Raw genomic sequence first — 26,360 nt, 5'->3', positions numbered from 1 at the left:
GGCAGGATTTCCACCCACCACTAACATCATAGGACTAGAACTCATTGTTTGCCAAAAATCACTTTTTTAAATAAAAAGTTTCATCTAAAAATTCCTGACTAACTTACTGTTAAAAAACTAATTAAGAAACCTGACAATTTTGCAAACTTTTTCACTAGCTGTATGCAGGACCTGCTACCAACAGGGATGGAAAGGAGATTACGTATAATCCCAAGCAATTTATTTTGCTGGTTAGGATGGCATGGTTGTTACAACACTATACAAAAAATGAAGTTTCTGGCAAGAATATGCAATTGAATAGCTTAAATATTAATGTTGCCCAGTGGCTATTCATGCATATTCTTTCTGTGCATAACATCTAACCACATAGTCATAGCCACAATGTATGTACGGTAGATACGGAGTTGCCAATTCTGAATATTTGATTATGAGTCTCATCGTATTTGAGTTTTTTCTTAAAGCCCCAGTTGTTGGAGTCATGTGAATATGTGAGCATCTCAGCTTTCATTTAAAAATAAAAGTAAGTTTCAAACACTTGTGGTTGTAGACAAAAGCTTGAGAACATGACCCAAATGTACCCTAAAGGTTCAAAGATCAGAAAGCAAATAAAAATAACCCAATATACATGTAAAAATCTCATGATTTTGTGGGGCTTGACTCATACTGTAAATAATATTGGTGTTATCTATATTAGGTAAGAAGCTTTCATCACCTGCTGTGCTACTTAATATTGTCCATGTTTCTGTGACAGGCAACAGCTATAAAACTTCTCTTTTAACCATCTGGGGCCACATTCTTCTGTCTTACCTATGTGAGTGGAATCATTGGCCTCATAGGGACTAATCACATATGGTGAGATGGCTTCGGTCCAGGGTGTATTTAAAGTAACTAGTCAGCCCATTAGTTTCAGCCAGTCTGGTTGCTCTATACACAGGGCAGCCAGTGCATTTTCTTCAGCAGCTTCTGTACTGAATGAATTGGAACAAAAGCAGGTCAATAAAATGTATAAATACAGTGTTGGTGGAGTATTTATGGTTACCAAGTACTGTCAATGGATACGTTTAGAAATCTAACGGATAAGCAGTTTGTTTCTTAAGATAGAAACTGCATTTTACTTGCATTCAGGGTGCTTGTAACTGTCATGTTTTAAAAATCTATCTAGATGTTAGACCTCAGTCATCACCATATTATCTAAACACCAGAAAGGACTGAATAAGGGGTGTCTTATTTATATATTTTATTTGACCTTATGGATTAAAAAAAATTAGATAAAAGCAGACCAGACACATGTTTAGCAGTAGAGAAAGAAGGAACTGCCTTATTCACATTCACATTTAAATAGGTATATTTTTCAGTACTGTTCTTGCTGGATTTTGGCACCTTTTTAAAAAAACTTTAAGAATTAAATTAATGTGTGTAAATTAGATTTTAAACAAAACATAAAATTAAGCTATATGATTGCATGGAAAGCATTATTGGCAGGCAGTAGCCAGGAGGGTATTTACTATCTCTATGGTCTATAAAGTTTAAAATGATGAAATTTAAATTTTATAAAGTTTTTAATAACATGTTGAGGACAGTTTGAGCCAAATTGTCAAAACAGTGCAGGTGGCGGCCTGTGCACAAAAATGTGCACACAACCCTATTCCCACAATTGTGCACATTTCCCACAACTTTGAAGCCATATCCTCAGTGCTTATCTTTAGTGCATTGTGATTATCCCCATTAGTTTCAGTGGGACTACTCACAGTATGCACATGTGTATGTCTTCGAAGAATAGGAGCCTAAATCAGCAAGTTACTAATCAGGTACATTCAGTAGTTGGATTCAGTGGATACCAGTTCACATGTGCATTTACCTAATTTGCAAGCTAATTAAATGCATGCACAACTGCAGGTGCATATTTGTAAGGTCACTGTTCGAACGTTTGACCCAGAAAATATAGGAATTAAATAAATAAATAAAATAAAATAATCCAAACTTGGTTTTCGTTACAGTCAGCTTGGGGACTACAGGCCCAATCCTATAGATGACCTGCACAAGATATTACTATTCAAACCAATGGCAGTTTTCTCTGCAGAATGACTGAAGAATCAATCCCTGTGTTAGTGATTATGTAGAGGTTACATTTTATCTGGGAATTATATTGATTCACATTGCTAATTTGAAGCTATACTTGTATCTATAGGAAGTATCTGTCACTACTCAAAACTGTGCATTTAGACATGAATAATAGATTCATAAAACTCGGCAGGGCACAAAGCACTAGAGAATATATTGTAGGGTTACACTTCCATTGGCACTGGTATACAGTAGCTAATATGGTCCTTTCAAATTTAAACTTCTGTAATTGAACTGTGTTTGAACATTTTTACGATCAAGATTTTTCTAAAATGGATGCCCATGGCTCGGTTCCTATGTCTGTTTTCAGTCAGTGGGAAAACTGAGTGTGAAAATCAGATCATGTTTTAGGTGTCTAAATACAGATTTAGGAGACTAAGCATTTATTTTTGAAAATCTCAGCTGGCTTATTTACAGAGTTTGACCCAGATCTCATTTATACCAGTTTACACTGGTGTAACTCTATTGACTTCAACAGTTTCTCCTGCTTTATACTTGTGAGATCAGAATCAGGCTAGTGCGTGTGCGATATATATACTGTGAAGGAGGTAGAGCTGCTCTGTAACTTATGGATATTGCATTGTGTCTTGGTTATTGGTATGTTCACTGTATGACTATACTGGAGAAACAAAGAGGAAGGCAGACCAATGACTTGTGATAAGACAGCCCTCAACAAACACTTGCAGGATTCTTACGATACGAAGGAAGAACAACTGGTTTGGAAGGGGCTGGCTCAATCGCCCATGGAGTTTATCAAATTGGTTTTGGGCACCAGAGTTCAAGCCCAGGAAACCGAGAAGATGAAAAATGACTCACTCTGTGGGCCAGAGTTGTTAGGAAGCTGTTCAGGGGAACAGACTGACATACGAACCCCTGGTGGTGGGTCTGAAGAAGCTAAGCCCTCCTAGGTCCCCTTCACAAGCTGGAGACCAGAAGCCATCCCTGTTAAAACCCTGCACATTTTTGGCATGCCTTTTTCCTGATTGTCCATCGTGGTGGGCACACCTGCAGCTTTCCACTTTTGTGTGCAACTGCCCAGCTGACCATGTTGATGTCACACTCAGGTCTGGAGTAGACAGGCGACATTGGATCTCCTAGGCCTGTGGAGAGAGGAGGCTGTGTAGGCACATTTACAGACCAACTCTAGAAATGTGGACATCTGTGAGCAGATGAGGGATGCAGGAGCAGGGGTAAGACAGGGACCAGCAGCTGTGCTGCATGAAAGCAAAGGAACTGCCATGGTACAACAAAGAGGTAGAGTTATCTGCTTTTCATTCCCCTGTAGAGTTAGGCAAGGGTCGGGGAGGGGAGGCATAGAGCAGTTTCTTTATGTACACAGAGCTGTGCCTTGAATCCTCCTGAGAGATCTCAGTGAAACTTTCATAGAGGTATTCCGCAAGGGAAGAGAATTCTGAATCTTAACTTTAGCTTTCCAGTGTGACTATATGGACAATGATACCTCTGTGTTTTTATCTGTAGCTGCTGCCATTCTGGGCTTGACCGGTTCCCCCTCTATGCCTGCAGAATGCTTGAACCAAATGAAGAGAAAGAAGCAGACTCAGGATGACATGTTCAGCAAGATCCTGCAACCAAGTGCTGTATCAGACCATGAGCAAAGGGCCTGAAGGATGAATAGTACAGAATATGTAGAAAGGGCCAGAAGCAGAAGTGGGAGATACACCATGACATAATGGGGCTTCTCTGGCAGTAAAGACAGATACTACAGACTCTCATTGTTCTCCAGATTCAACAGTCCCAGGCTTACCTCCCTTCTCAGTCCATGAAGAACTCCAGGCCTAGCACCTCCCTAAACCCTCCGTCAACACTCCATGTGGCATCAGGGGCTGCATCCCTGCCTCTGCCACTCCACACCAGGGAGACATTAACAACAACCACAGTTTCACATACACTGACATGTGAGAACCATGGTTGATGCATGTGTAGCTAAAATAGACATAAATGTTCCTTCTCCTTCTTTAAGATCTGTTCCATAAATTGATTAAGGCTTTAATGTATTAGCTTTTAACTTGCACATTTTTAGGTGTTTTTGTTATTCAATAACATTCGGTTGTTTGGAAAACAATTCATCTTTATTAGTTCCCAATATATGCTGCAGAATGCCTGGTGGTAGTTGTTATTGTATACTGTGATATAGCTCAGAGGATCAGGGACAAAGACAGTGTTATAATCATAAATGTACACCAAGCACCAAATAATTCCTAACGGGCCCCCAAACTGCAGGGCTGGGTAGAGCACGGTACACCACAACGCATTACTGTGGCTCAATGTTAAAGTGCTCTTTCAAAGCCTCCCTGAGGCATACAGCTCTGCACTGAATTCTTCGCTGCTCCACCTCCACCCTGGCAGCAACTTTTCCCCTTTTCTTCACAGATATTATGCAGGACACAGTAGGTAGCTATAACCATTGGGATATTTTTCTCACTGAGATCCAATCTTGTGAGGAAACTACACCAGTGCCACTTCAATCTACCAGAAGCTCATTCAGCTGTTATTCTGCATCTGCTCAGCCTGTAGCTGAATCTTTCCTTGGTGCTGCTGAGCTGGCTGGTGTAGGGCTTCATGAGCCAGGGGATTAAGGGGCAGGCTGTGGCCCCCAGGGACCACTATTGACATTTCAACATCGCAAATAGTAATCTGCCAGTCAGGAAAGAGGCTTTTAGCTTTCTGAGCACTCCTGTGTTCTTAAAGATGTGAATGTCATGCATCTTCACGGACCAGCCAACGCTGATGCTGGTGAAGCATCCCCAGTTATCCATTTGAACTTGTATAACCATAGAAAAATAGCCCTTCCTGGTGATGTACTCTGTGGTAAGGTGATCGGGAGCCAAAATAGGGACAAGCATGCTGTCTATTGCTCCACTGCAGTTCAGGAACCCCACTGGTCAAAATCCATCCATTACGTCCTGCACATTGCTGAGAGTCGAAGACCTGCACGGCAGGAGATGACTTAAAGGCTTTGCACACTTGCATGAGAGTGGTTCCCACAGTGGATTTTCCACTGTTTGGTAGCAATCCAGTGTTGCACGTTTCCATGATGAGATCACCGCTCACTTCTTCACTGTCAGTGCAGCTCTCGTTTTGGTGTTCCTGTGCTGGAGGGCTGGGGAGAGCCTGGCAAACAGCTCCAGGGATGTGGCCTTGCACATCTGAAAGTTCTGTAGCCACTGCTCATCATCCCAAGCCTACATTACAATGGGATCCCACCAGTCAGTGCTCATTTCTTAGGCCCAGAAGCAACATTTGCAGCTACTCCATGAAGGCTAACAACAACCTTGTATCGGTTCTTGCTATACCTCACAGCAATTTGACCTCCAGTAAATCATGATGTTCCCCATGGCTCTTCTTGTGATTCTGTGTGTCCTGTGCTTGCAACGGTCATGACACTAGTGCAGAGCTGTGAAGGCTCCATGCTTCTGCCAGAGATGGCGGACAGAGACAAGTCCTGCGCGGGTTTGTGGGATTTTCAAAATAGGCAAGAAAATTATGGGATAAAGATGGTATTATGGGATGCGGAAAGTAGCATGATGGAACTTGACCCTGAAATCCCAGTCTCCTCTACACAACTCATTTCTGCCCCATTATGCTTTGCCAAAACTTCCCAAAAGACAGTGTGCTGGAAGGTGGTGAATTACACAGTGGGATACCTTCGCATGGTGCATCACATTGTACATTGAAACAAGCATTGTTGGAGAGTGTGCGCAGCACTGACACAAGGAGTCAAGTACACACATACACAAGCAATATACTAACTGCGGTGGTTATATGCCAACGTAACTCGTGTTGGCAAAAGTCTGTAGTGTAGACCTGCTCCTAAGGCCTGGTGTACAGCTAAACCTTAGGTTGACCTAGCTGTGTGACCTTAGGTGTGAAAAACTGACACCTCCAAGAGATGTAATTCACTAGCATAAACGGTAGACCAATGGAGGAATTCTTCCATTAACCTAACTACTGCCTCTCAAGGGGTAGATTAATTACAGTGACAGAACCCCCCGCCACCCCCCCATTACTGGGGCAAATGTCTGTAATATGGTGCTATAAAGGCACACGTGCAGCACTGTAGCTGTACTGTCTGTAGTGTAGACATACCCCAAATTATAGCAGCCTCCTGGGACAGCCAGGAATCTCTCAGCAGTGCTGCTTGCTGTGGCCCTGCCCCTGCCAGCCAGGCCTGCCCCCTCCTGCCCCTATGCCAGAGCTTGTGATGGGGTCCTTGAAAGGCAGTCATCCGCAGTGCCTGTGACAGAGAAATCTTACCTGGGCCACAAATGAGGCTTTTAGAGCCCTTGATACCATTCTGGGCCTTTTATGCATCATAAAGGTGTTAGAGCATGATGAGAATCTGACCTCAGAAGTATCAGCATTTATACCTCAATCATTTATATTGCTTACAGAAAGAATCTTTATCAAACTGATATCTGTTATTTTTATTAATATAGTATTTAGTCCAGAGGTGGGCAAGCTACAGTCCGTGGGCCACGTCTGGCCCGCAGGACCCTCCTGCCTGGCCCCTGAGCTCCTGGCCCGGGAGGCTAGCCCCCGGCCCCTCCCCCACAGCCTCAGCTCACTACGCCGCCAGCGCAATGCTCTAGGGGGTGGGGCTGCGAGCTCCTGGGGCAGCACAGCTGCAGAGCTCGGCCTGACCAGGTGCTCTGAGCTGTGCAGTGCGTGGCTGGCTCCAGCTGGGCACCGCCAGCCACCAGTGCTCCAGGCAGCGTGGTAAGGGGGCAGGGAGCAAGGGGGTTGGAGAGAGGGATGGGGAGTTCAGGGTGGTGGTCAGGGGGTGGGGGTGTGGATAGGGGTCGGGGCGGTCAGAGGGCAGGGAACAGAAAGGGTTGAATAGGGGCAGGAGTTCCGGGGGGGCAGTCAGGAAGGAGGGGGGGTTGGATGGGGTGGTGGGGGGCAGTCAGGGACAAGGGTTCCGGGGGTAGTCAGGGGACAGGGAGAAGGGGTGGTTGGATGGGGGCAGGGGTCCCGGGGGGTGCCATCAGGAAAGAGAGGAGGGGTTGGATGGGGCAGTGGGGGGCAGTCAGGGGTGGGGGTTCTGGGGACGGTCAGGGGACAGTGAGCAGGGGGAGGTGGATGGGGCAGGAGTCCCAGAGGGGGGCGTCAGGGGGTGAGAAGCGGGGTGGGATGGGGGTAGGGGCCGGGCCACGCCTGGCTATTTGGGGAGACACAACCTCCCCTAACCGGCCCTCCATACAATTTCCAAAACCCAATGGGGTCCTCAGGCCAAAAAGTTTGCCCGTCCCTGATTTAGTCCCTGTTTTCATCATCCGATTACCTTGTGTTTTTATTGTGAAATACCAGCATTGGTAAGAGTGGTGCTTTTGTGATAGAGAACAAACCAGCTATAGAATGACTTCCATTCCATTCCAAACAGCTTTAACTCTGTATGTGCTGCTGTGAGAACTATTGGATGATGAGAGGTAACCCACATCCCTAATATCTGATAAAGGTGTGGGATCACCATCTGCCTGCACTACGTAGATGCAGAGGAAAAAGAGACAAAACTACATTTCCAATTAAACATGCACATTAATGTCTTCTCCCCCTCTTGGACATCCTGAACATCAATGGATGTTTCAGAAACTTGAAACCAGCAGGTTGACTTCATCTGTGTTCTTAGCCCTGTAGTTTTATTTGAATTATAAAGGTTCAGATGAATACTGGGGATGAAATCCTGACTCCACTGAAGTCAGTGACAAAATTCCCATTCATTTCAAAGGGGCCAGTATTTTACTCTCAAACTTCAATCAAACCTGGAGAATCATACCATTTTCATAATGAAATCAGTGAGTTTCAGCCACCACCCTACCTCCCCAAAATCCTCAGGACCATCTATTTACCATTCATTGATTGTTTATTCAGAAGGTTGATGTCCAGTATTTTCTAACGTTGGGCACCCAAAAATTGAAGCACTCCAAATCACCTAGTCACTTTTGAACATCTAGGCCTTTAGCTTTAATGAAAAAATTAGTAACTGATGATAATTATTTTCCTCCTAATAAGATTTAAACATTTTATACCCTAGCTACTATATATTAATTTACCTATTGTTTATATAATTTGCATCATATTCTTCAAACCTATTTTTAATGGTTATCTTTGGGAATATTTGTGTCACTGTTATTTTAATATCATATTTTAGATTAATATGTACTTTGTTCTTCTTTTAAATCAATCATGTAATCATTGTCATGGAAACACAGGGTGTATGCAGCATAAGCAATAACACACAGGGCCAGATCCTTGAGCCCATTAAGGCTGCTTTGCACCTTTCTGGAAGCCAAGACTAAAGAAATGTGTTTTATGCAAGAAATTACATAAATTAGTCCTCTACTAAATCTGTAGAGCCACCAGGGCTCAATTCTACCCCACATTAAAGCCAATGGGATTTTTCCATTGATTTCAATAGGATCAGGATTGGGCCAAGTCAGGAACTATGTTTTGAAAAATTTCAGTTAGCCCTGTAAATGTGTATGCAGTTAAAAGTTAACCAACAGCAAATGAAAGGATTCATTTTATACCTGTATCTGCGTATTTTGAACACCCAGCTATTTGGAAATGAAACCTTTAATATGTAACTCAACTGCATAAAAATGAATGCAACTATCTTAAACATTTCTGATAGACACCTTTAGAAAATACTTGAGACTGCTTCTATGTGATTATTACTTGCATGGAATGAGATTGGATTCAAACAACTGGCTCCTGCATTGGACATGAATTCCCTAGAAATGGCTAGTACGTACCACTTGATGCTTCATTGCCCAGGCCCGCTCTCCAAAAGCCTGTATGCCTCTGGTTTCTTTTTCATCTTTTATATTAACAATAACAAATTCAGTACAGGACATTACCTAGGGATTGATGACCAGACAGGGTTAATGGTCTTTGGCTCTGCCTTGGGCCATCAACTCCTCCCAGTCAGTTATTAATCCAAAAGAAATGCCCCAGACCTTGATCATTACTACTTAAATCAATACCAATCTGGTCACAGAGCTGATGAGTTCTAAGCAAGGTGGTTAGAATGTGATAACTGCATAGCTATGGGCAAATCAGATCATTCCATTTTATGTGTAAAAAGAATCCTTCCAGATGGTGAAAAGCAATTGGCTTTATGCCTAACAACTCACCTAGGTGTTCTGGCATTGCATAATAAAACACTACTTGTCATGTCTTGTTGCTTAATTATTGTTATTGGCTTTCAGAATTGCCGGAAACTTGACATACTGCTTAATGAGGTTAGTTTAACTGAAGGCATTATACCACATGTATAGAATACTGTATTGCTTTAAAAAACAAATATATTATTTCACCCGCCTTTTACATTTTGTCTGGAAAAGTCTGTTTACAATAGGGGTTTTCATTTTGTATTTCAAATTTAAGATATGATAAACTTTACTTACCAAGGAGGCAGTGTGGTCTAGTGGATAGAGAACGGGACTGGGATACAGGATACCTGTGGGGCGGGGGGGCGGTCTATTCTGGTTCAGACACTGACCTACTGAGTGACTTTGGGTAAGTCACTTCACCTCCTTGTACCTCTGTTTCCCTATCCATAAAAAGGGGTTAATTATACTTGTCGACTTTGTAAAGCACTCTGAGATTTACTGATGAAAAGTGCTACCTAAAAGCTAGGCGGTATTATTAATGTTGTAGTTTAGCATGCCCAAAAGTTGTCTAGACAATAGACTAGGAGATCCTTTAGGGGAGTAAATAAGAATCCAAAAGGAAACTGATCATCTGTTTTTCTCTTTTATGTTAGGAGAATACATCTTTCAGTTGTTTGCTTACTGACATCATTTCCCCTGCTTTCTAAAAATAAGCCACATTAGGATAATTATATGGCTGCTAAAGTAAGAAACTGAACTGAGTGAGATTAGGAGATAATTGTTTAAGAGGAAAATATACATGTAGGAAACAGAGGTGAAGAAGAAAATAAATGTAGAGATACATGTAGCTCACATGTACCTCTGATTTGACTTTTCTGAACAAGGGTTGCAGAATCAGGACAATAATAATAAACACAAAAATGAATAAGAAGTTACTGGTTCTTTGAGCTGTGTGTCCCTATGGATCCTCCACTGCAGGTGTGTTTGCGTCCCTGCGCTGCCAATTGGAGAACTTTGGTAGCCCGTGCATGTGCTTCTGCCTCCCCCTGCCCCGTGCTCTGCCACAAGGCTAATCCGCGTTGCATGGGTGAACTCTCCACAGTTCCTTCTCTACTGCAGAGTGTATGATGAGAACTCCAAAGTCGAGGGGAGGAGGGTGGGTCATGGAGCACTGGTAGGGACACACATCTCGAAGAACCATCATTATTGCACTAGGTGAGTAATTTCTTCTTCGAATAGTGTCACTATGCATGCTCCACTGTAGGTGATTCCTGAGCAGTATCCCCCCACTGGAGGCTGGGGCTTCAGAGTCGAGTCTGTTATAGATGATAATACTGTGGCACCAAATCTGGCATCTGCAGCAGAGTCCCCCAGGATGGCATTGTGTTCTGTAATGGTATGTGCAGAAGCCCATGTAGCTGCTCTGTAGAGTTCAGATATAGGGACACCCTTGGAGAAGGCAACTGATAAGGAAAACGATCCCGTAGAATGTGCGCAGATTGTAAATAGGGATGGTAAACTGCAAATCTGATAACAGAGTGCGATGCAGTTCAAGACCCATGTAGAGACTCTTTAAGCTGAAATCGCTGTGCCTCTAGATCTGTCTTCGATGGAGAGGAAGCGTCTCGGAGATTTTCTAAAAACTCTTGTCCTATCCAAATAAAAGGCTAAGGCTCTCCTTACGTCAAGCGGATTGGGGATGGCTTCCCTATTATCCTGGTGAGGCTTGGGATAAAAGGTTGGAAGGTGAATGAATTAGTTCACATGAAATGCAGAAGTCACTTTGGGGGTGAACTTTGGATGTGATCTAAGCATGACTTTGTCAAGGAAGAACACTAAGAAGGGGGATGCGCCATTAGGGCCACTATCTCCTCGATCCTTCTTGCCAAGGTAATGGCGATCAGGAATTCCATCTTCATGGAAAGGTGAGTTAAAGAACAAGTGGTCATGGGTTCAAAGGGTGGTCTAGTCAGTCCTTTTAACAGTAGATTGAGATTCTATTGGGGTAGATTGATTGGGGTAGGAAGCCTGGGTTGGGGAGACGTTTGCTATACCTTTGAGAAATGACTTTGTAGTCAGGTGGGAAAAAATTTAGTATCCTTCTATCTGCTGGTGGAAGGTCACTATTGCTGCAAAGTATATTTTCTAAGGCTTAAACAATCATCACCAAAGTGACTATCTTGAATTTCTGAGCCTTGACAAATTTGTTGAGCACTTTGTGGTTTAGTATGGGTACCCAAGAAAAAGGAAGGTTGGAGATCAAGAAGTAGCGAGAGTAAAAGTCTTTGCCTCTTAGATGTGGGGCTGATTCTGTGGCTCCGATGCTGAGGGAGGAGATGATCTATCTCTTGCCATAACAGGCTCTTGTGAGAAGGGTCCCTGAAGATGGACGGGGAAGGTATGGAGGTGAAATGGAGGGAGTACCCATCTTGAATAACCTCCAGTACCCATTTGTCAGAGGTTATCCATTCCCAGGTGCTGCGGAATGAGGTGAGATGGCATCCATCAGGATGAGAGAGGTTTTCCAGCATTGGATGGTATTGAAGAGAGTGGTCTGATGGTATCTCAACCAACTCATCAAAACTGTCATTATGAGGTGAATGGCTGTGAGGAAATAGGTTGAGTGCCCAAAGGTTCCGTTTGAAGAACCTGGACTTCTTTTTCTGGGATTCATACAAGCGTTGGGATGAATATTGTGACAATATTGGGGCCTGAACAAAGGCTGAGGACTATATTTTCTCTTCTGCCCAGGTATATCGATTCCAAGCTATCGAAGAATGGCCGTGGTGTCTTTCAAAGTGTGGAGGAAAGAGGCTGTCTTTTCTGTGAACAGCTTTGTGCCTTCAAAAGGTAGGTCCTTAACAGTTGTTTGCCCCTCTTTGGGGAAACCACATAAGTGCAGCTAAGGGGCTCATCAGATCATGATGGCAGTGGAGATGGAACATTCCACTGTATCAGTTCCACTGAGTGCAGACTGGAGTGATGTCTTTGCCACCAGTTGATCTTCATTAATGATAGCTTTGAATTGATCTTTGTGAGAATCTGGGAGCTGCTCAATAAAGGAATTGAGTTTTGAGTAGTTGATGTAATCATATTTTGCCATTAAGTCTTGCTCTTTTGCAATATGGAACTGTAGAGTGGCTGATGAGTATATTTTTCTCCCCCCAAAATTGAGGCGCTTCCAGTTCCGGTCATAGGGGGTATATTTCAGGTGATGCTGATGGCCTGGAGTTTACTGTGTCCACAGTGATTGAATTAGGGGGCGGATAAGAGAAGAGAAATTCCATGTCTTTTGCTGGCATGGAATATTTTTTTATTGGCCCACTTGCATGTTGGCAGGACTGATGCAGCGGTCTGCCATATGAGTTCAGCAGCGTCCAGGAGAGCCTTGTTAATAGGGAGTTCTACTCTGGACAAGGCAGAGGAGTGTAAAATGTCCAATAGTTTATGGTGTGACTCAGTCACCTCTTGTAATGGTAGTTGTAATGCATCTGCCACCCTCTAAGCTAGCTCCTAGAAAAGCTTGATGCCCTCTGCCAACAATGGTGGAGGGGGCATCACTGTCTCATCTGATGAAGAGGAGAAGTTATTCTGGGAGGTAGCCTCTTGTTCCTCTCTTAACTGTTCAGGGGGCTTGGATACCCTTGATGCAGTGGCCAAAGGAGGGTGTCTCATCGGCTCCTAATAGGCCAAGTTAGAGTTATGGGAGGCACGGTGTCTATGTTCCTGCCAAGTGTCCCAGTAAGGCCATTGAGAGTGTGGGAAGGGTCCCAGAGGTTGGTACCACAGCTGCCCATACCAAGGAGGCTGGGTGTCAGAGGGACGGTACGGTTGAGGTCCATACTGGAAATTGGTACCATAGGGTGGATGAGAGGAGTGACGGGAGACTGTTTCCTTGCTCACTGTCTGACTCAGCACTCAAAAATGGGGGTGCATGGTATGATGCCACCAGTGAGTCTGGAGCTCTGGATGGACTCGGTACAGGAGGGCCCAGAACCGAGTACAGGTGAATCTGGTGCTTCAGGCACCAAAAGGTCTGTCGCATACTGGAAGTCTGGCAGTGCTGTAGGCATTGGTACCAGTGGTGGTTGGCAGTGCTGAGATGTCAGTTCCAAAGAGTTGGCGATGTAGTCCTGGCGATGTTGGCGATGTAGTCCAGTTCCAATGTCTCGTGTGCCGACGATGGTACTAACGTCTATGTCCACACTGAAGGAGCCTTCCCCAAGGTGAACTCTCTAGTTTTCTCACGCCCAGTCGATACTGATGATTCCTTGCCTGTGCCCATTGAGTTCTTAGGCAGCCCCACTTTTTCTGTCAGGGTGGTACCATGTGAGTTCTGCGTACTGGATTTAGACAGCTTTGGTGTCTTTGGTAGTGATGATACCAAACGAGCTGGAAATGGTTTTCAGCTCGGTCAGGGCTCAGTGTGGGGACTCTCAGCCCTTTTCTTAGAAGCCTTAGGTGAGTAGCTCGTGGTTGTCTTTATAGGTTCACCTCCCTTAGATGACAGGTTTCAGAGTAACAGCCGTGTTAGTCTGTATTCCCTTAGATGTAGAGGGTTGCGGTGAAGATCCCTGTGGTCCAGAGTCTTGGCACAGCTCTGAGGGTGGTTGGAGTGCCACTTCCATTGGAAGGTCAGTTCTCTATCTCTGTTCAATTATTGGCATAAACCACCCTTCTGGGGGATTTGGTTCTCTCCCAGGCAATGGATGCCCTGAGAATGTCAGACAGTTACTGGGATAGATTCTTTGCAACTGCGACACTTCTTAAAGCCCAGTGAACCTGGAATACCCTGTCCAGGGGAGGTCCCCAGATGGAGGGGGAGGTCAAAGAAAAATAAAGTTTAAAGTAAAGCTTTTTTTTTTTTTTGGTTAAATAAAAAAAAGATAAAGGAGTGAAAAAGAAAAAAGGAAGCTCTAAAAGGGTAGCTAAAGTAGAGAAACAATTAGCAATTCTATAGAAGGTAATGATCTGCTAACGGACAGCTCAGGCTCCATCCCTAGACAGGGTGGTTAAAAAGGAACTGAGGTGGGTTTGCCCCTGCAACACTGGTTAGCCTCGTGAGGAGCAAGGGGATGAGAGGAAGTGGGGTAGTGCGTGCACAGATGCACCAGCTGAACGGACACTGCTACCAAAGTTCTTCGATCAGCCGTGCATGAAAGCAGACACACCTACAGTGGAGCATCCATAGGGACAGTACTCGAAGAAGAATCCTTGGTGCTGATATAGGTCTTCCCAGCTATTGATCTCAAAGAGCTTTACAAAGATGAGCAGGTGTTATCATCCCCATTTAACAGATGGGAAAATGAGAGTAAAGTTTGGCTTTATGTAAATTTATTTACGTAACCTATGTAAAATGGAACCTTATTACTTAACAGATCTGCTCTGTGTGTATTCAGAGTGACGCCTGTTTACTGACTAAAATAACATTTTACTACTACTCATTCCCATTAGCAGTGCAGAACAAGTACAGCTCTTGGAAAATGAGCTGGATTCTAGTCTGGTTTATGCATCATCAACAGGGGTGTTAATTAAATTCTGAGTGCAAAATCTTTATCGTTCTTGATGCATGAAACAGCTTTATTGGATTCTAGGGTGAGTTTGTAGAACTGGCACTTAGAACATCTATCTAGTTCTAAACTGAAGCTGTGTGGTCTGGAAGCCATTGAGAGGCAAGAGTGAAACTCCACTTTAAGTGACTGACTAAAAGTCACACAAGTCAATCAGAGTCAGAAATAGATCCAAAGTCTCATTTTCTCAGCCTAGTAATCTTTCCACTGTATCAGATGCACAGGCCAATGAATCACTTGTAATATATTGGACTGTCTCTTGGGACACCTGGGTTTGTGAGTAGCCTGGAGAAACTGCTCCCCAAAGGAGTGGAGTTCAGTTACATCACAGTGCAACCAATCCTAAAAACCCTTGTTCATGATAGTAGGCCCACCAGTTTTCAGACTCAGAACCAGGGTGACATGTTGGGACACTGAAGGGAGGAAGTTCAAGAGCAGCAGGCTGTACAGCAATCTTAGGAGATGATGATGCAGTCTTTGCTCACAAAAATAGTTCCATTGATTACAGTGATTAAGGGCTGTGTGGTAAATCCTTAGTACTGAGGGCTGGCTAATGGTTACTGACCATTTTTTCTAAGTGTCTGAAGGAGAAGGTGCAAGCTCTTATGATAAAGATAGCTGGGGGAATCACAGAGGGCCTATGGGGAAATGCTGGGGTGGATTATGACTATGCCTTGATGTCCAGGGCTGAAGTCTACCAGTAAAAGCAGAAAACTTTCATTTTAAGACCATTATGTTTATTGGAGAAGGAAAGATGGCATATTGGGCTCAATCCTGCCCTGATGTCAATGGGAGGTACATTGTGTGGCAGACTTTGGCCTGTTGTTTTCCCACTGGTGAATGTATTGCCTTTGCCCAGGCTACATCTGGGACCCCGACTCCTATTGCTTCCCATGCTGGCCTCTCCCCTCAATCAGTGAGGGCACGTTTGATGCCCCTTTATTTTCCTTCTTTCTCCCATTCCCATACGCGGGCCTTTTTTTCAGAATTGCCCATAGAATATGCATGGAATTATCTTCTACACCTGGTTCGCAAAGCTGCCCCCCTCTTTATTCATATCCTTCCTGAACTGTTGCTTCTTCCATGATACCCACCAGTTGTGAGTCCATAGCAACCATCATCACCAACATAAAAAAAGGACTCAGTCATGCCATTTTAGCACAGACTCGTGTAGAGAAGAGAACTAGTCAAGTTGGGGAAAGCTTAAGAGTTTGGTGAGGGCTGTATCCACCACAGCACTCTGCAGTATTCAGTCCACCCTGGCAACAGTAGACCAGCAATGTGTTTGACTAGCCACCAGCTCTGATATTTTTGTACAAGGATAGCATTCTCACCCTAAGGTGACATTCAGAAAGGGTATTCCAGAAAAGCCATTTAATGCTAAAGTTCTAAGCAATCCATCATCATCAGAAGAGAACCCACTCTGTCTGTCACTAGATCACATACAATACATAATCACATTTCCAAATTTGGAAAAAAACTCCTTTCTGTTAGTCATTATCTTTCTGCATATAAAACTGCCTACACAAATGTCACTTCTAAACTGATTATATTGAGGCAATCCCAAATTCCAGGTTTCCCCTATACCCAGCACAAGTTTTCAAAAAATGACAGGCAGAAGAATCAGGACCTTGCTTGCTGGCTGCCCTGATATTTTGAGGGAGATCAGCCTGTGCAAAGGAGAGAAGATTTTCCTTAAAGGTGTTGACAGTCTAGTCAAAGCTTTCTGCAGAGACCTTGGCTCTTATGTTCATGAGGTTGGAGATAATATGCAATGTCTCAAGCATCCATTCTTCATCTAGGTGTGGTGGTGGTGGCAATGGGGGCTCCAGTAGTGAGAGAGACAGAAACCATTTTAGGACAACTGGAAGAAGTCCCAGGAGAGAAAATGCTGGAGCAGACTGCCAAGCAAACATGATAGTCTGGGAAGATGTAGAGTGAAAGCACTGGTATCAAAGTGGGACAGAGTCAGTGTATGTCTACACTGCAATAAGGAGGTGTGATTGCACCTTATGTCGCCATATCTGAGCTAGATCAAAGCTTGCTCTGGTAACAACAGCAGTGAAGCCTTGGCAGCATGGGCAGGAGTCACTCAAATACATACTTTGGGACCTGTGTGGGGTTGTACTCCGTCAGACAGACCATGCTAAATCAAAAGCTAGCTTGAGTATGTCTACACAAGTTGCAATCCCACCATCTGACAGCAGTGTAGACATACCCTTAGGGAGAGTTTTCCAGAACCAAATATATTTCACCATCAGAAATTTTTCCTAATATTCAGCCTAAATTTATGCCTTGTTAAATTTCATTTCGGTGCTCCTAGTTATAATCCCATATACCTCACTATTCTCACTGTTTACCCCCTTCCAATTCAGGCTGAACGTGGACCAAGAACAGAGCATATGCAGGATTAATAATATCACCAGATCCCCAAGATGAAAATACAGGCTTATGTGTATCATTTGGGTACCAAGCAATTGGGTACCAAGTAAAAAATGGATCAGTAACATGAACTTTAAACATTTTTTCAACAGTTGATACCCGTTACCGTCTTTCTACATCTGTATGTGTGCAGTCTAAATTCATTTAGCTATTTCTTTATCCAAAATAGTATATTTATGTAATTTTTCTGCAGCTAGGAAGCTGAAATATTTTTGAAACACTGAATGCCATGTGACATTAAGTCAGCTTTTCACAGTTCATCTTCTCATTTCACCTGACTGACGATCTGGTGATTATGCTTTCAGATTTTATTGTTACTTGTAAAGAAGACAACTTCTATTCAGGTAAGAAAAGTGTAGGGTACAAGGACAAAGTTTTATTTGTTTTGTAATTCAAAATGCCAACAAACAAGCTTCAGGGCAAGTTATTGTCACATGAACATCAACCATGTAAACCGTGAATCTGAATCTGCAACCTTCTCCAAGAGCCATATCCATGAAGCTAGAACTGCATTTGTAACAAGCATGCTATTGGCCCCAATTTTACCTTAGATCTGCCAGTTGTATGTGCTTGTGAGTATTGAAGGAATGCAAAACATCTATGAGCCAGACTCAGCCCTCAGAGATCAGATAGAGACAAAACTGGTGTTTTTTTTTTTTTCTTCCAAACGGTAGCATCTGGCCCTTAGGGTTTTTAATATACCTACCAGCTCCTACCACAATATCACAAATTGTCATAGTTCATTTTCTGTAATATGTTATATTTATATAGTCTGTGGCAACATCATATAAAACACAAGACTACGGAAGCATATGCCTCAGCAGGCTACCTTAGGTATACTTGTATCATATACATATATTTATGGGGTTTTTTGGTTTACTTTGTTTTCTTTAAGTAAACCTTATTGCTTACAATCTCAACAGATAATTTTCCCACAGTTGTTTGTTTCTGTTGTGGACAGAGTTTTGTTTCTTTTTTAAACAGAAGGCACTAAGTCACCCAGGTAATGCACCTTGTGTGATTAATGCTATGAAATGCATTTCATGTACTTAACCTGTTGTGACTGTGATGTGTGAAAAATCTTTTACCCTTATATTTGGAAAAAAGGAGTACTTGTGGCACCTTAGAGACTAACCAATTTATTTGAGCATGAGCTTTCGTGAGCTACAGCTCACTTCATTGGACATCCGATGAAGTGAGCTGTAGCTCACGAAAGCTCATGCTCAAATAAATTGGTTAGTCTCTAAGGTGCCACAAGTACTCCTTTTCTTTTTGCGAATACAGACTAACACGGCTGTTACTCTGAAACCTTATATTTGGGAATCACTATCACTCTGTTTTGTAAACATTAAGTAAAATACCTTTTTAGATGTACCCTCTCCTCACCTTATGGGCTAAATTCTTGCAGGTAATACACATGTAGTATGCATACCAGAAAACCTGTATGTAGCAGTGGGAGAGAATGTTGGAAGTTGCCTGCCTCTGTGCAGGATCCTCCACAAAATTTTAGAGACCTCTCAGCGTGTTTGTAACTGAAATAGTGTATATGTGGGCATGAGTATAACAGGGCTTGGCTATGGGGAAGCTAGCATCATCCATGTGTATTTGTGTGCCCACATGTATCAACACAGACCAGTGCAACCATGCCATGAAAACTCTACTCTCAGCAGGAAAAAACTATAGTCACAACTGGTAGAATATGGTTCATATTAGTGACACTTTTCCAGCATATTTGTGTCCATTAAGACTGTCTGTTTTAGGAAAATTGCTTTCAATTGTTTTGTACAGTTTTTTCCATTGAGTCTTCTGGGTTTACATGACATGGCTGTCAAAATGCTTGTGCCCAGTCTACAACACAATTTACATGGCTAGTAGCACCAGGGAAACTATACAGATGCAGGAAAATGGCTCAGAAATGTTAGTATAGATGCACTGTTAGAGGTCAGTTTCCTCACATTAGCCAGAATTTGGCATGCTCTCTGTGTTTATCTGGAGAAGGTTTATTCATGTTAGAAACACATGACTATATGGACCATATTGCTTGTCTTGTTATAACTATTTCATAGTGAATAGGCAGGAGACATGGAATTTATTCTTGGTTTTGTCACTGATCTGCTCTGTGACCTTGGGCAAGACACTTCACTTCTCTGTGCCTCTGTTTTCTCTCCCACCCTTCCTCTGTCTTGCTTACTTGGACTGTAAACTCATCCGGATAAAGACTGTCTCTGTGTTTATACAGCACCTAGCATAATGGAGTCCTGATCTTGGTTGGGGCCTCTAGGCCCTACTCTAATACCAATTCATTATTACTGTTATTTATAACATCTGAAATACTTGTTTGTTATAGTGACTACAGAGTGTTGTAAAAATAAAAATACACGTTTTGGGAACATAGGAGTTGTCATACTTCATGAGAACAATGGTCCCTTCAGCTGAGATTCCTGTGTTTGACAGTAGCCAGTGCCAACTGTTTCAGAGGAAATTGCATTAAACCCTGCATGAAGTAGTAATGGGATAACCTCTACCCAGTTGAGAAGAAGCTTATCCTGTGGGCAGTTTATCTTTATGCACTGGAGCATAAGAATTTAGATCCCTTCCAAATTTACTATTGTAATTCTGGGTGTGTTCTTTCATAAGTCACTGGTGGAGCTCTGGCTCAAATTGTTTATGCAGGGACTGAGTTTTTTGTAGTCTATCCAAAGCATCATGGAAGGACCACTTCCTAGGAGTGAATCCTGTATCTACAGAGCACTGCCTATGTTAACAAAGGCCTTAGTTTCAGAATGTTTGATTATGGTAACTGGTTTTAAAATAAAAAGACTTAAAGGGAACGTCTGAATTCCCCCTTGTAAAAACACGCTACAGTATTCTACAGTAACTTCCCCAAGTTCTGCAGCAGTATTATGGTGCAATGCAGGAGTCTGGACAATTACTACTGTAGATTATTGCTGTACATACTTTTATTATAAGGGACATTATCTTTGTGAATGGAGATCGGACCTAAACCAAAATCCTCAGGGTAAGCACCCCGTTCCAGAAGGTGACCTGTGGCGCTGCACTTCCTGACTGGCTCTATTTAAAATAGGCGAAAGCGAAAGTCCACACATGGATGTGGGTGCGCATTTTGTGGCTAGGGTCCCTATGGAGTTGTGACAGGCAGGGGCAAAGGAGGGTGCCCCGTGAAGGTACTGCTCTCATGCAGTTTTGGAGAGGAAAAGCCCTGTGCTACCCCAGCTGAGGACTGGGGAGGGGGGTCAGCTTTGGCCTGAACTTTGCTCCTCGGCTGCCCTCTCGCTGGGGGTCTGTGTGCTGAGGCTGGGGGGGAGGGGTGGGGGTTGCGCTGCAAAGGCAGGGCAGTTTGCTGGGCCCCAGGCCCCCCCCCCCCCCACACACACACCTTGCTCAGCCTTGGGCATTGTTTGCACACCTCGTCCCTTCTGCTTCCGGAGGCAGCGCCGGGGATGATTTGCTGCAGATGACATCAGCTGTGGATGCTGGAACGGCGGCAGCAGCAACGCGCCGGGATGTGCTGGGTCCCCTCCTCCTCCCCGGGTCCCAGCCCTGCACCGTCTCGGTATAAAAGCGCCGCCGCCTCCCCGCCCGCCCTCACTCTCCTGCTGCCCGCAGCCCGGCACCACTCGGCAGCTCCGCGCCGAGGAGGGAGGCACCGCTGGAGATAATCCTTTCCCTCCCTGCCCCCCGCCCCGAGCAGCAGCAAGAGGAGGAGAGGGGCTGGCAGGATGGCGACCGTGGTGGTCGAAGCGGAGCCGGACCCGTCTTGTAGCATCCCCAACCCCGCGTCCCCCACGCCCAGCCTCTCGCACCGCTTCCTCGACAGCAAATTCTACCTGCTGGTGGTCATCGGCGAGCTCGTGACCGAGGAGCACCTGAGGCGAGCCATCGGCAACATAGAGCGAGGTAAGGTGCCCGGCCCGCCCCGAGAACAGCCCTTCTGCTGCGGGTGGGAGGCACGGGGACAACCACAGGTTGCACAGAAGTCCTTGCTGTTGTCTCCTCTTTGGAGACCCTTCCCCCCCCTCCCTTTTTATCGGCCATAAATGCCCCCGGTTCGGCGCCCGCCCTTGGCTCCTCACCGTCTGCCACGAGCGGGGCTGCAGCTCGCAGCGTCCGGCGCCAGGAGTCAAGATGTTGCCTTCACTAAACCACAAGGAGAAAAGAATCTGATGCAACCACTCCCTTTGCTCGGAGGGGGGAAAATCCTCCTCTCCGAGCTGCAGCGCTAACAGTTGGCAACGGGGCTAGCCCAGCCCAGCCAGGCTTCAACCTCCTCGGCTGGCTGACGCGCCTTGGAGGGGTCGGGAGGGTGGCCGGGGTTGGCACCGGCGGAGGGAGGCAGCTGTGGTTCCCCGAAGCGGTTTCGGTGGTTCCGTTTGGCGCATGGGGGGAGAATTTTCCTCTTAGCTCGAGGAGCGCCCCACCTTGCGTGACATCATTGCCCATTTTTCCATTTCACAAGGAAAACTGGGGAAAGCCAAACGGAAATCTCTGCCTGCTGGAGAGGGGGCTTATTTTCTGCCCCTTTTCTTTACAAACCCCCCCCCCCCCCCAGACCGTGTCCCTTCTCCATCGAGAATGTCCAGACATAAAGAAGGGGGGTCAGAGACTGCAGGAATCTGATTTTTGTGTTCAAGCCAATGTTAATCGAGTAGTTTAGGTGCAGTATCATGAGACATACGTGGCTATTTAGTCCATAAAGCAGCAGCAGCAGAAATTAAGGAGGAGGCTCCTTCTATATCGCGCTGGCTTCCCCCGCACAAAGATCTGCACTTGGCTTTTGCTGCACCCACACAGCCTAAGACACAAGGCAGGAGAAGGTGAACGGGTGAGACAACAGACCTCTCCCTCCACTGCAACTGATCTCGAGCCGTCCCCCCCACTATTGCTTCTCTGTCCCCCCCCCCCCCCCCCCCGCCATTGTTACTCCGCTGTGCTAGTGGGTTTTTCTGCAGAGGTCGTTCCGGTCTTCTGCAGCAGCAATGCCTCCCTCGCTTTCTCTATTCCCCTCTTGGTGCTGCTGGAGTCTGTCTGCCCAGAGATACCGGCTCGTGGGCGTGGTGCAGTCCGCACTGCGGTCCCTATGGCAGCCCAGAGCGGACAAAGGGCGTTCACATAGCCAAGAAAAAATACATTTTAAACAATGATTTTAAAAAACAAACTGCATTTCGTCACTGCAAAATAAAATCTAAGAGATTTGGGGAGTCGTAGTTCTGAATAGCGAGGAACCCCTGAGCAGGAACGCAGCTGCTTCTATTGTTTCTAACTTTCAGCAATAAGAGTTTTTGTTTGCTTTAGAGAATTTTATAGGAATAGATTTTTATAGAAGAAAAACAACAAAGATTTAAGTGATTAAAAATTTAAATATCTAAACATTCACTTTCACAATCCTTACATTATCCAGCTACAGCTGCTATTATTCAGAATATTTGCTATATTTTTTTTAAAAGTCACAACTCCATCAAAATATAAGTAAGAAAATCATGATTTTTCAATCAGTCCTTGCTATTGTTTCTAAATAATAGATTTCAATGAATTGGAAAATGCTATGATGGCACAATATTGATATGTAGTACAAGTAAAACCATTACTAGATGTCATAGTTTATTAAGCTACATTACTGATGTTTTTGTAACAAATGTGTTTTCTTTTTTGGGCTGTGAGGGTAGAGATTTCAGAAAATGTCCATTGTCAGAGGGAGACCTTTTAAACAGTGAATTGGTTACCGTTCCTGGCTTATAGGTGTGGTTCAGCAGTCTCAATAGGACTTTAATTGTCTCTTCCTATTGTAGCTTCACCACCCACCCACCATCTGTCTTACTTCATTATTTTTTTCCCAAATTTATTTTTTACTCCTTTCTGATTAAGGATTAGCTAGTCACAGCTAACCACCTTTTAAAATTACCTTTTTTATCTTTATAGCTGCCATTGTCTTCCAGTGAAAACTGTTGTTGCTCTGCTCTGTAATTTAGAGCCACTTGGTCAGTGTATTTTCCTAATTTTACCCAAGTTTTGATTAAGTTAAAGCTGAGTTGGCTGCATTTTTAAATCAAATTATTAATAATTAATAGAGCAAACGGATGTGTCTTCTGCCCTCAAGACATCTGATGTCATCCTTCTTCTGAAGAAATCCTCTTCAGGCTCTTGAAGCTTCTGCTGTGTAATTCCTGCTGTACGGTTTCCATTGCTGCCACCTAAACTCACAAAGCATAGCATATTTTAAATATTTATAAGCAACCCTGTGGGCTGTCTACTCAAAATTTTGGATTAGAAGTCACCTCTCTCCTGCAGGTGGCAGATCTGATTAGGAATTCAGCTGCTGGAGATATCACTGATTTTATGTTCATCTGCTTTGTTCTGGATTAACACACTGGGGGAGTCTGTAGCTATGTATTTGTGGAATAAATATGGGCTTGATGAATCTCCTCTTTTCAGAGGAAAGCTCACTACTATCTGGAAAAAATAGTCCATTCCAAAACCATCCATTCTCAACAAGGCCTTCAAGAGTTCAGCGTCCCGTTAACTCTTCTTTGCTGTCTTCTCTGGTATGTCTTTTGAGCATCATCACTGAAGATTGTGGATTCTTGTACAGTACTGAAGAAAAACAGAATCAGAGAAGATATTATCTGATAATTTACATCAGTGGGTTGGTCTTACACAGCCTGAATGATTGCAGATTCAGTTGCTTTAAATTTCATGAAGAGAGGGTGTCTTGTTTTGAGTTTGCCAACTGTATTTTTAAATTCTGAAGTATCTCTTTCTATATAACTACTTTGAAATGGCAGTCTTCTAGTGGTCTAGGGTTGCCTTCTGATGTGTCAAAAAATGGCTTCAGTATCTATCCACTGGTCTAGCACACAGACTAAGGCTTGTGGGTGTGCCCATTCTGCTGTATAATTAGTCCAGGGGCTAGCGGCATCTGTATTCCTAATACCCCGGAAAGAAGTAATGATCCCAGGTCCATTGTATTTTCACTGACTGTATATTGTTATACATGTAATATTTATCTTTAAATTGTCCTTGGTTTATAGATTTAATCTCCATCTCACTTAAACCTGACGTTATCACTTTTACTATTTGAAATATGGTGTTTATATCAGAAATGCTGAATCATGGACCTTCAAGTATAGAAAATGCTCTTTAAGATAAAGAAAATAATTACATTTCATTTTAAGCTTCCAGCATTTTCTTGATTCTTGTGTTTTGCATATTGACAGGCTGAGTGATCTGGCTCTGTTCCAGTATTGTATTGTAGACTCTCAATCCAGGCATAAATCTACACTCAACACATTTGCATCAAAAGGATGTCAATGCACCGAATGATGGCAGGACAGACACTATGTACCTGCAGCATCACTGAATCCATGTCTGTGTTGCTTAATAGGTCTACCAAATGCTTGAAGTCTATCCCTAAACAACACTATTGCTATCATAGGTCAATGAGCTGTTGTCTGGAGGTTGCCTGAGTTTAGGACTTGTTTAATCACCATTGTTTAGCTTCAAGATTTATGGTCAGTGCACATTTACAAACAGCATTTCTCTGATGTGCTACTTATCTGGATGACGGTTGACTGCTGGGTATGATATCTTTAAGATTATTCTTGATTTGAAGTATTTGACACATGGAAATAATTAAATATGAACACTGTTAGTGTGGTGTATTTAATTCCCAAATTCATTCACCAAAAAACTGCATGACTAAGAGGTTTCTAGAAAACGAAGATAGGAAGACTCCTAGCAGAGGGTGACCTCCAGTGCCTACATACAAATATGTTACAATTCAAGTAGCGAGTGAGTCCCCCCATAGTTCAACTAAGTAATTTAGTTAGGGAATTATTTTCATAAACTGTTATGAAATGTATGGAAAATTGTGTATTTCTAAAACTTATATAGTGTTTAAAAATTGCAGTTAATTAATAAAGTGACATACCCCAATATCAGGCACATTGATAGGCTGGTTGAAAAGCTCTCATAAAGACCCTTATGAAAAATCATCAAAAGTAGCTACTCTCTGTGCCTTCTGGACTTGCTGCAGAATGAGCATTCCTATGATGTAATTGGTGGCACAAAGTAGCTATTGGATCAAAACAGCAAACTGATAGTTAAATCATCTCCTCCCCTGCAAAATAATTTGGAAATGGGAGGAATAAACCTGTATTTCAACAGATTTGAAGATGCAGAAAGTATTAGATGGCTTTCTCTCTATAGCAAAGGCCTCTGGAGTGGGCAGGGGGCAAGGGCCTTGAAATGCAGATCCTCAAACTTCTTGTATGGGGAGTCCAGTCATCAAACCTATTGATCTCAGGCCAACCATGCAGAGTGCTGAACTCTCTCTGTGACTTCTCTTTCTTTTCATCCCTACCATGCACAGTGTGCCTCCCACAGGAGTCAAGCTAGGACTAGGGTTCTCCCCCCCAGAGTTAAAAGAAAGTGGGGAAACAGGGCTGCTAGTTTGAGCATAGTCATGTTGGAATTTCCAGGGGATGGTACCATATTGAGCAGCTGCCCCAACCCTTACTCTATCTCCTCCAACTGGGTCCTCCCTCCCCAAATACTGCAGATCCCCAACTCCACAGTTGCATGACAGGACATGTACAGAAAAGAAGGGAAAAAACAGAGAGACAATTCAGCTTATGGGAATGGGAAGCGGCTGATACCATTATAGGCTCTGCTCCTTTCCCTCTGCCCATCCACTTGCCATCCAGCTTGGCTAGTTTGTGCTGGTCTAATCACCGCACCCCAGCAGAAGAGGATAAACGTTTAAATTTATTTTCAAAGTGGTGCGAGTTCCTGTACCTTATTGGAGAACTGCCTGCACACTTTTAAAAAAATGAAGAATTTTTGAGTTGTAGAAAAATATAAAACATTGCAGACCATTTCATATTTGGTTTTCTCATTCCTGTGATATTGAAACTGGTAACTTTATTCCCCCACTCGCAACTATAAACTTTTAAAAATATTTATTATGAAAACATAAGTTTCAGTGCCTTATATGGGTCAAGAATCTTCCTCTTTAACTGAGAAAAGAAACTGGATAGCAAAGTAGTAGGACCGTTTCCAAGCTTAATTTAAGAGAGGA

The 26,360-nt window shown here is 43.6% G+C and overlaps 1 protein-coding gene and 1 long non-coding RNA gene across 2 annotated transcripts in view; one reads left to right on the top strand and one right to left on the bottom strand.

Annotated features, from left to right (window-relative positions):
• Positions 1-21,443, bottom strand: part of LOC140911389 (uncharacterized) — a 96,694-nt gene extending 75,251 nt beyond the window's left edge. The window contains exon 1 of the long non-coding RNA XR_012158932.1: positions 21,361-21,443. This is a non-coding gene — a long non-coding RNA (uncharacterized LOC140911389). The remainder of the gene's footprint in view (positions 1-21,360) is intronic.
• The window catches only part of MAP1B (microtubule associated protein 1B), a 97,658-nt gene continuing 92,040 nt past the window's right edge, over positions 20,743-26,360 (top strand). Inside the window, exon 1 of the mRNA XM_073344314.2 lies at positions 20,743-21,184. Coding sequence (XP_073200415.1) covers positions 21,007-21,184 — 178 coding nt within the window. The 5' untranslated portion in view covers positions 20,743-21,006. The remainder of the gene's footprint in view (positions 21,185-26,360) is intronic.

The sequence above is a fragment of the Lepidochelys kempii genome, chromosome 5 (assembly GCF_965140285.1).
Source record: "Lepidochelys kempii isolate rLepKem1 chromosome 5, rLepKem1.hap1, whole genome shotgun sequence".
Lineage (NCBI taxonomy): Eukaryota > Metazoa > Chordata > Testudines > Cheloniidae > Lepidochelys > Lepidochelys kempii.
The sequence above is the reverse complement of the archived record's forward strand: the minus strand, read 5'-3'. Positions and strand labels throughout refer to the sequence as shown.